This window comes from Pyrus communis, chromosome 10 (genome assembly GCF_963583255.1).
Source record: "Pyrus communis chromosome 10, drPyrComm1.1, whole genome shotgun sequence".
Lineage (NCBI taxonomy): Eukaryota > Viridiplantae > Streptophyta > Magnoliopsida > Rosales > Rosaceae > Pyrus > Pyrus communis.
This window is the reverse complement of record NC_084812.1, coordinates 9,652,760-9,663,255: the sequence shown is the minus strand read 5'-3', so window position 1 is coordinate 9,663,255 and position 10,496 is coordinate 9,652,760. Positions and strand designations below refer to the sequence as shown.

The window sequence follows — 10,496 nt, the reverse complement described above, 5'->3', positions numbered from 1 at the left end:
TTCTTATTTATCGTTTACTACGTTCATGATCATGTCCAACTATTGGACCATTTGATGTAGTCCTCCCTCGTGGTCTGACAAGGCATTGTAGGTTATTCAAAAAGATTGTTGGTCAACCATGCATGCATTATGAATATGATCTTTTGTTGGATTAGAATTATCTTCCCTCATTTTTTTCATTATCTTCATCATCTTTTCTCACATTTTCTTATTTTATTTTTCTTTTATTATAAAAATTTAATATAAGATGTTGACGTGGCTTAACCATGACTGTTCAAATAGGAAGAGAAGGAAATAGAGAGAAAAAAAAGAGAAGAAAGAATCATACTCCCGTATTCTTAAGTTGGCTTCAATATGACAATTGATGTTCCGAATTGTCATATAAAATGTGATTAAAACCACCAAATTCCAACGACCATCAAATTCCAACCATGTCAAAGAATTTTCTTTGATTTGAAGCCCAAGTAACGTGTCCATTTTATATTTTGTAACTTTTTGGGTCAAATTTAAAATTTGGAATATAGTGAGAAGGGAGACTTTTAATTTGTATAGTTTTGGTGGGAATTATTATTGCCTGTTACACTCACGATGGTGTATATAATTGTCCTTGTGTATGAATGACATATGTCTTGGATTGATTTGATCAAGTAGAATTCAGTTAAGTATTTTTATATGGTTAATTAGTATTTTTTATCCGAATTATACATGGTTGACTCTATTTTCTAATTCCTTTTAGACAAAACTATGCGCTTATGGCGATCGTATTGATAAAAACTCAATATCTAAAAACAATGAAAAAAATCCTCAATATCTCAAACGGATAACTTTTGATTGTAGCTTGAAAGTGTGTGACTATTTTATGTGTTTTAACAACTTTTGATTGTAGCTTAAAAGTATCGGGTGTTTCTTTATGAGTACCTAGGGAGACAAGTTATGTTGTAAATTATTTTACATGTTTTAACAAGAATTGGACTACAACCTGATTTGTTCTATTGTTAGGATATATTATCATAAAATTATTCAAATGTTACTTTTTATTTATCGAAAGAAATTTCATTAGAATCAAAACATATATATGTGGCCGACATGTTAGACATCCTCTGGTTTAGTATTGCTGTGCTTTGAAAAAAAAGCTGCTTCTGCTGTGCTGTGAGAATAAGTAGCTGTGAAATAAAGCAGCAGAGTGTTTGGTAAAATTTTTTGTAAAAGTGCTTTTGAAAAAAAAAAGCAGTATTAGAGTGTTTGGTAAACTTTTATGTAAAACAGATGTGAAAAAAAGCCAGTTTTTCAAAGCTAGGTTTTGCAGCTTCTTGTTTTTGGCTTTTTTTCATCCAAAATTGTGAAAAAAAGCTGAAGCTGAGTGTTTACCAAACACAAAAACAGCTCCCAGCTTTTTTTTATAGCAGCTTTTTTCAGAATCACCTCAGTATCAAACCAGGTCTTAGAATTCAAGAGACTACATATGTCAAAATAACATCACAAACCTACAATTATAAACACATAAAAAACACAATATGATTCTTCAATCATGGAGAATCCTTAATCCTAAACCCTAAACCTAGTCATGAGAACTAAACATTGCAAGTCCGATAACTATAATGGAGACTCCACGAGGAAAATACCGCACCAACGTCTAATGATCTTCCAATTTTTAGCAAAGAAACCCTGCTGTCAATCTCCTCCAATAAATGTCGAATTATCTTTTTATAATCCTTTATCAAGCACATAAACCACATACACCATCACCTCAAATATGAGCAACAATCACCACTCTAAAATATTGTACAAACCACGACCACAAAAGCTTTAAGCTCTCCTCGAGAGATGATCATGCATTAATGTTTTGATTATTTCCATCCATCATAAGTTTGTTTCAAGCTTAAAGCTTGTACTTAATCACTTTTAACCTCGAAGCTACACCTGCTAAACACACCTCAAATATGAGCAACAATCACCACTCTAAAATATTGTACAAACCACGACCACAAAAGCTTTAAGCTCTCCTCGAGAGATGATCATGCATTAATGTTTTGATTATTTCCATCCATCATAAGTTTGTTTCAAGCTTAAAGCTTGTACTTAATCACTTTTAACCTCGAAGCTACACCTGCTAAACACACTACAAGTTGAAATGTATAACATATCTTTTTCTTTTTGACTTTTTGGCTTTTTCCTTAACTTTAGTCTATAGTCAATATAATCAGTCCAAAGTCGAAAAAGTAAAACTAGAATATTGCAAAATCGGTTCTTGTGTGGGGAGGCAGGTTCTAGGGCTGTGTGCACCATGTCCAAATCTCTCTGCTATTGAGGAGAGGGGAATCCAAAGGAGCTGTATGCTTATCAATTGTCTTGTTTCATTTGTATGTGTGCTTTCAGCTTTTGCTAGTAAACTAGGACGCTATATATTTCTGCCTAAAACTTGCATGATGTTGATGCACCAACAACATTATCATCTAATTGTTAACATCTCAGGGTTGAGAGATTTTTTAGTGTGACCATCACACAAAGTAGTACACCACGTGTTTTTATATAAATAGTGAGATATGTGTGTTAAAAGATTAATAACTTAAAAATTAAAATTTTCCACCACTTTGATCAAAACACGTGATATACCATCCGTATTCCCGTCATAACTAAAAATTTATCCTCAAGGTTAATGTCACACTACTAATTATTTGTTTCAATTAGAAGTGAAACCATTCAATAAGAACTTTAATTTATTTTGTGAAGTTTTCGAAGTATGGCTCTATCCTCTAACACTAAACATCTTCCACATTGGCCACAACGACTTACACACGTCTAGTTTTCATACGTTGGAAATTGGTTGTCTTCTTGAGTTTAATTTTTACATTGTTTTTTGTAGTAGTTAGAGTTTAATAACTGTGAGAATCATGTTTATAAGAATCAAATTTTTGTGAGTTTTGATTCAAATTTAAGAGAGTCAGGGTCAAAATTTTCGACTGCCTTGAAACGCCTTGAGCTTTTTATTCTATTTATATCATATATATATATATATATATATAGTTTTTTTTTCTCTCTACAACAACGCTAATAGTATTAATAATGCACAACAACATTATAAATGCATGAGATACATGTAGATGATTATTAATTTTGACATGGTCTCATTAAGGAGATTCTTTTAAAGTGAGATTTTTTATAAAATCTTCGTCATCTCATTTTTTTTGTATAATGGTTATAATATAAAAATTAGCACGGAAATTATGTTAAAAAAATAAAGTGGCGAAGAGTTCATAAAAAGTCTCACTTTGAAGAGAATTTTTTAATATTTCTCATGTTTTTGCTTTCTTTTACTAGATCAAACCGATTGTGATAACAAATTAAAAAAAAAAAAAAAAAAAAAAAAAAAACCTACTGCATTAAACTTCTATTGGTAACCTTTGACACAAAAAACAAAAAAAAATAAAACAAAACAAAAAACTGCTATGAATACAATTACTAAGGAAATGTTGTGTCGTGCATTCCTATCTTGAAGACAGTTTTACTTCATCGGTATCCTACATCTTGGAAACGATCATCATAAATTAAAGGGAAAAAACTTCCGGTACTGTTTATTTTAACAAAAAATTATATTTTTACATTAAAAAGTCAATTATGGTACCATTCGTTTTACCCTTTATTTTGTCATTTTCGTTAAAATTTAAAGTTTTCAAGCTCTTTCCATTAGTTTTTTTTAAATTAAAACCTAAAAAAAGCACTCCTTCAAAAGGTATCCATTAATTTTCAACATTCTTCTTTTCAACTCTCATGGGGTACATATTGTATGTAATGGATAACTTTTTAAGATGCCGGAACATGACCTGGTACGCTAACTCTAAGTGCCATAATATAAGCAGTTGAATTTTTTTTTCAAGTATCTAACCATGTGTATTGTGACACTTGATGTACCGAATCAAATTTGCAGCGCACATAAAAATCTCTCTAGGTGATGAAATACCTGACTATTTGCCTAAAAGAAATCATTCATTTTTCACAAGTAAAATACCGTTTGATTAAGTTAACATGTATATAAAGTTTTCTTTTGTGTTTTTATACGTACGTAAAATTGTGATTAACTATTATGAAAGAATGAATCATTATCCATAAGAATGCAAGCCGTGTTCTTATATCTACATCAAAGTTAGTTGTTGGCATATTTATATTTTGAATATTCATTCATAAAAATATAAAGGACCTGCATAATATATAAAGTTTGAGGCTTGCCACTTTCAAACCTCTAGAAGATATGGCTGCGGTACAATAATATTAATATACAACACAAGAAATATCTTATGAGATATATGAATATCAAGAAATGAAGATATTCCAAGCAAATAATACTAATATTATCAAGAATATCATTTTTAGAATGTGCATTGAGTTTAAACCCAATAAATTAAAGAAAATAAAAGTCTTTTACGCATTCATGATGGATATAAAAGGACAAAACACTTTATACCTTAATCAAATTGCAAAGCAACAAATTAAGGGTTTTCATTGGTTTTAAACATTTAAAAAAAGAGGGGATGTTATCCACATACTCATTTGTACCTCTCACACATATCTCTCAATTTTTGGCTGTCAAATCAAATGAATTTAAGAAAATCAATGGACAAAAATTTAACAAGAGTTTGTAAAAGGTAAAAAGTAGTGTACAAATAGCAATACCCGAAGAAAAAAGTGTTGAATCACCAATTGTGGAGACATCAAAGCAAACCAAGTTTTTATTTGTTAATGAAGTGGGGTTAACATTCAAGAACACACTAAACAAAGGAAACCAAAGCCAACTTAAACAAGATTTGAAATCTTTATTTGTCTAATTGATATAAGAGTTGACTAAGTAAGATGTTTAGATGTCATTTTATGGTGGTGGACAAATAATAATAGGCCTAATTGTTTAACTTATGTTTTACTATTTTTTTTTCATGAGGGAATATGCTTATTTAACTAACTGAAAAAGATAGCAAGTGGACAACTTGGAGATGAGATCCTATATGTTCAGATAAGTTTCACAAATAACTAATAGCAATGCAAAATCTTATAAAATAAAATACAATTAGCAAATCAAGCAGGTGAAAATTGTCGAGAAGAGATCCTCTCCGGATTTCTTCCACCAAGGCCACCATATTAAGTGATCCGGACATTTGAAATTTCATCTAATGACCCACCTGTTTTGATCCCTTAAAAGCTATAATAATTTTAGACCATTTCATGAAATTTCAAAGACCCGGATTACTTGATCCGGTAATCTTGGTGGAAGAGATCCGGAGAGGATATCTTCAGATCTCTTCTCGACAATTTGTACCTGCTTGATTTGCTAATTGTATTTTATTTTATAAGATTTTGCATTGCTATTAGTTATTTGTGAAACTTATCTGAACATATAGCTTGAACACAGCAATTTTTACATCATAGAAATATTTCTATCAGAGTGAGAGAAGAACTTGTGGTAATCAAGAATTCCATCAGAGATTTTACATGATATGTTTTGGGAATGCTAAATAAACATATATGTTTTGTTTTGTTTTTGGATAGATTGATAAGATAAGAGACCAATAAGTCAAAAGCTCCAATCCTAAACACTAAACAAGTGTTACTTTCCCACATTCTAAATAGCCTTATATAAAATCATGAGAATTTTTTTTTTTTTAACAAACAATATTATCTATATTACGAGATTAGAAGAGTAGATTAAGTCTCACAATGAATTAACAATAATATGATTCAAATTTGATTTTGGTAAGAATTAAATCTAAAACCTTTCACTTACAAAGTAAAAGAAATATCTATACACCGTAGTACTAAATGACAAAATAAGAGAGATTTAAACATGAACATTATGAAGCAAGGGAAACACACATTTTTGTTAACTCGTTTAACCAACATTTTCTCAAGATTAGTGTTTTAGAAGACCAAATAGTAAAAAAGAAAAAACACTGATTTGCGATTGAAATATACTATTTTATAATATTAACATAAAATTATGACGTGAAATGATATAAAATTTATAGAGAGTTTCACTTTAAGAAAGTCTATTTAGCATTTTTCATATGAATTAGGGATAGTGCTCTTCATACACTCATTTTTACATTCCATATACTCTTATTAATTTTTATTCATTGATCTTTCTTAATTTATTTAATTTAATTGTCAAAAATTAAAAAATATGTGTGAGAAGTAAAAAAAATAAACGTGTGTGGAGATGGCACTACTGCGAATTAAGAGATAGAACTACTGCGAATTAGGCAGCTACCTCCCGCCTAGTTGGACATAAATCAGCTGTTGTAGGAAGCCAAAGCCAACTGATTATTTGACTTTTAAGGCGCGACTGTGGAAGGGATGGTAGTGCCTTCCGTGGGTCCCACCACCAACACAGCTAAACATCAAAGCAACCTGATTATTGTCGATCGATTAAAAAATCGGAAAAGAAAAATAAAATAAAATAAAAATAAATGAATAAATGAACACCATTTTCCTTTTTGGTTTTGTGAAAGTCAATGTTCTTTCTCTCTGTTCGTATTAGGAGGAGCTATTGGTGAGGTAGTTTGTAGATTGGGTCAAAGTTAGAGAGAGAGAGGAGAGAGGAGAGGGAGAGCTTGCAATTAATTGCGTTGCAGTGAAAGGCTTTAATTCTTGAAAGAAATTTCTAACATTTGTGCATTTGGGAATTTCTTCTTCTTTGCAAAAAGTTGGTTCCTTTGGAATTTTGGAGATCTGGGTTTTTAGGGTTTGACCCCCTGTCCTTTAATTTTCACTCCTTGGGGTCGTTTAATTTTCTTCTTTTTTCCCAGAATAATTCACTTTGTTGACGTTTTGTGGAAATTGGGTTTCTTTTAAATGCTATTTTGGGTGGGTTTGACCTGGAAAATTGTTCGAATGCTTCACTGAGCCACCGGCTTTTTTCAGCAGCGGCTTTTGGCTTTCAAGTAAATTCGCTTGCTTTCTTCTTCTAATTTTGCGTTTGGAACCAAAAGCTGCTTCCTTTTGAAAATCCAATTGGAATCCAGAGGTGGTTTTTCTTTGATCTGGCCAAAAATCATCTCTTTCTTGCCTGGGAGGAGCTAGGGTTTGATGGGCTGAATCCAAAACCCTAGTGTTTCTGCTGCTCGGAGCCAATTTTCCCCTCTGGGTATTTTGATTCAGATTGAATTCAATTAGCTTTCATGCATTTTTCACTATGGAAGCCCTTATATCAGTGTGCTGCTCTGCTCATGGACAAGAAGAGCAGCGGCAGCAAACGGAAAGATGGGTCATCGGATTCAAATCTTGGCATCCGGAAAACGACCTCAATTCTCCGAAAACTTCAGGAGAACAAGCTTAGGGAAGCTCTTGAGGAAGCATCGGAGGATGGATCACTCCTTAAATCCCAGGACATGGAGTCTGAGCCCCTTGGCAACCAAGAGGAGGGCCTTGGCCGGTCCAGATCCCTTGCTAGGCTCCACACCCAGCGCGAATTCCTCCGTGCCACTGCACTCGCGGCTGAGCGCATATTCGAGTCAGAGGACGCCATCCCTGAACTCCGTGAAGCTCTATCGAAGTTCCTCACTATGTACCCGAAATACCAGTCTTCGGAGAAGATCGATCAGCTGAGGCTTGAGGAGTACTCACATTTGTCTCCAAAGGTATGCCTTGATTACTGTGGTTTTGGGCTTTTTTCGTATCTTCAGACAGTGCACTACTGGGAGTCTTCTACATTTAGTTTGTCTGAGATAACTGCAAATTTGAATAATCATGCGCTTTATGGTGGTGCTGAGAAAGGCACTGTGGAACATGATATAAAGACTAGGATTATGGATTATTTGAACATTCCTGAGAATGAGTATGGTCTTGTGTTTACTGTGAGTAGAGGTTCTGCATTTAAATTGTTGGCCGAATCATACCCTTTCCAAACGAACAAAAAATTGTTGACTATGTTTGATTACGAGAGCCAGTCTGTGAATTGGATGGTTCAGAGTGCCAGAGAGAAAGGTGCAAAGGTTTACAGTGCCTGGTTTAAGTGGCCAACCCTCAAACTGTGCTCAACTGATTTGAGAAAGCAAATTACGAACAAAAAGAAGAAGAAGAAGGATGCTGCGACTGGTCTTTTTGTTTTTCCAGTTCAGTCTAGAGTGACCGGGGCCAAGTATTCTTACCAGTGGATGGCATTAGCACAACAGAACAATTGGCATGTCTTGCTTGATGCTGGGTCATTGGGTCCCAAGGACATGGATTCGCTTGGTTTATCCTTGTTCAGGCCTGATTTCATCATCACGTCATTTTACAGGGTCTTTGGGTTTGATCCAACTGGATTTGGCTGCCTTCTGATTAAGAAATCAGTTATCGGATGCCTTCAGAATCAGTCGGGGTCAACTGGGTCAGGAATGGTGAAGATTACCCCCGAATACCCAATGTATCTTAGTGATTCTATAGATGGTCTGGACAAGTTGGGTGGAATTCAAGATGATCATGTAGCTGAAAGTGGTGAGAAACCCTCCAACTCTCGCCATGGATCACAGATGCCTGCTTTCTCTGGAGCATACACGGCTGCTCAGGTGAGGGATGTATTTGAGACTGAGATGGATCAAGATAACAGCTCGGACAGGGATGGAACTAGCACCATATTTGAAGAGACGGAAAGCATCTCAGTAGGGGACATGATGAAGAGTCCTGTGTTCAGTGAAGACGAGTCATCAGACAATTCAATTTGGATCGATTTGGGTCAGAGTCCACTGGGTTCTGACAAATCAGGCCAGATTCACAAACAGAAGATTTCCTCTCCTTTGCCTCCATTTTGGCTTCTTGGGAGGAAGAACCATAAGCAACTTTCCCCGAGACCTACTTCTAATATACATGGCAATCCAATATATGATGACAAAGAGGTAAATTCAGGGTCACACGATGACTCCCATGTGCTATCATTTGACGCCGCTGTCTTATCAGTTTCAATGGATTTGGACCGTGTCAAGGAAGTCCCTGAAGAACAATTTGCAGAAGTCAGCCCCACTTTACAGAATGGTAACATTGGTTCTGATCATCATAACGGGGAGATCCGGGAAGGTGGTGGAACCAGCAAACCTACTGGGTCACTGTTGAACTCTGCTACAAATGGGTTTTGTCCCAAGAATTCAACTTCAACGTCTCGGCATTGTAGCCTAGAGAATGGATCAGCCACGGAAAGTTGCGCTGAGATAAGAGAGAGCGCCATAAGAAGAGAAACTGAAGGTGAATTTAGGTTGTTAGGAAGAAGGGAGGGGAGTAAATTTACTAATGGTCGATTATTTGGTTTGGAAGAGACTGAAGCACCAAGCAGGGGGAGACGGGTGTCCTTTAGTGTAGAAGATAACTGTAGAGATCATGGAAGCCATAATCTTGAGACAGGAGAGGTATCTGCAGCTAGTCTGGATGACGAAGATTACACCAGTGATGGGGAATATGGTGATGGACAAGATTGGGACAGGAGGGAACCGGAGATCACATGCCGACATATTGATCATGTTAATATGTTGGGCCTCAATAAAACGACCTCCCGATTGCGATTTTTGATCAACTGGCTTGTGACCTCGTTACTGCAGTTAAGGTTACCTGGTTCAGATGGAGACGGCAGAACAAATTTGGTTCACATCTATGGGCCAAAAATAAAATATGAAAGAGGTGCAGCTGTGGCTTTCAATGTGAGGGACCAAAACAGAGGGTTGATCAATCCTGAAGTTGTTCAGAAGCTGGCTGAAAAAGAAGGTATCGCTCTTGGCATTGGCTTCCTCAATCACATACGAATCATGGATACCTCAAGACAGCATGGGGCTTCGAATCTTCAAGATACTACGCTGTGCAGGCCGATGGAAAAAGGAAGAAAAGGCGGGTTTGTACGGGTTGAGGTTGTAACAGCTTCTTTGGGTTTTCTCACCAACTTTGAGGATGTTTACAAGCTATGGGCTTTTTTGGCCAAGTTTCTAAATCCGGCCTTTGTCAGGGAGGGTGGGCTGTCTACTGTCGAAGAAGAATCTGAGACAAAATCTGAAGCATCTCACGATGAGATTGTTCCGAATTGAGAATCAAATTTCCTGTGTTTGACATGTAAAATTGTTTGGTGGTCTCTCAAAACGTCTAAGCAGATGATTTCCAAGCCAAAGCGGGAATGGTTCTGTTCCTGTATGGGTGGATTCTGTTGTTCGTTTGCTCGGAAAACTCAACAATGCAGGCAGATGAATTTGTTGATTCATATTTGTTATTGCTCTGTATTCCCTTTCTTTCCTGTTTCACTTTTGGGGGTTCTTGTAGAGTTGGTTTAGAAGTTTGTATCATCTTCAGAAATGGTAATGCAAAAGCAGAGTTAGGATTGTAACTACTGCCCTTAGTCCACTTTCTGCTCTTTCAGTATTTTATTTCTTGCAAGGAAATTCAGATTTTGCTCCTCATTTTTCTCTCTGTTTTATCATGTTTCCCCGGAAGATGCATGATAAATTCTGGAAAGTGATTGTGCACTCGCGTTTTGTCCCGCTGCACTTCTCTCTCTATTT

General features: G+C 35.5%; 1 protein-coding gene across 1 annotated transcript; it reads left to right on the top strand.

The window, feature by feature from the left end:
- Nucleotides 1–6,477: 6,477 nt before the first annotated feature.
- On the top strand, nt 6,478–10,354 carry LOC137746937 (uncharacterized). Its single transcript, XM_068486946.1, has one exon. It carries the CDS (start codon nt 7,164–7,166, stop codon nt 10,026–10,028), a length of 2,865 nt encoding a protein of 954 aa, XP_068343047.1. The 5' UTR covers nt 6,478–7,163; the 3' UTR covers nt 10,029–10,354.
- The last annotated feature ends 142 nt before the right edge of the window (nt 10,355–10,496 follow it).

Coding starts and splice junctions, on each gene's coding strand:
- LOC137746937 (XM_068486946.1), top strand. CDS start 7,164: ATGCATTTTTCACTATGGAAGCCCTTATATCAGTGTGCTGCTCTGCTC.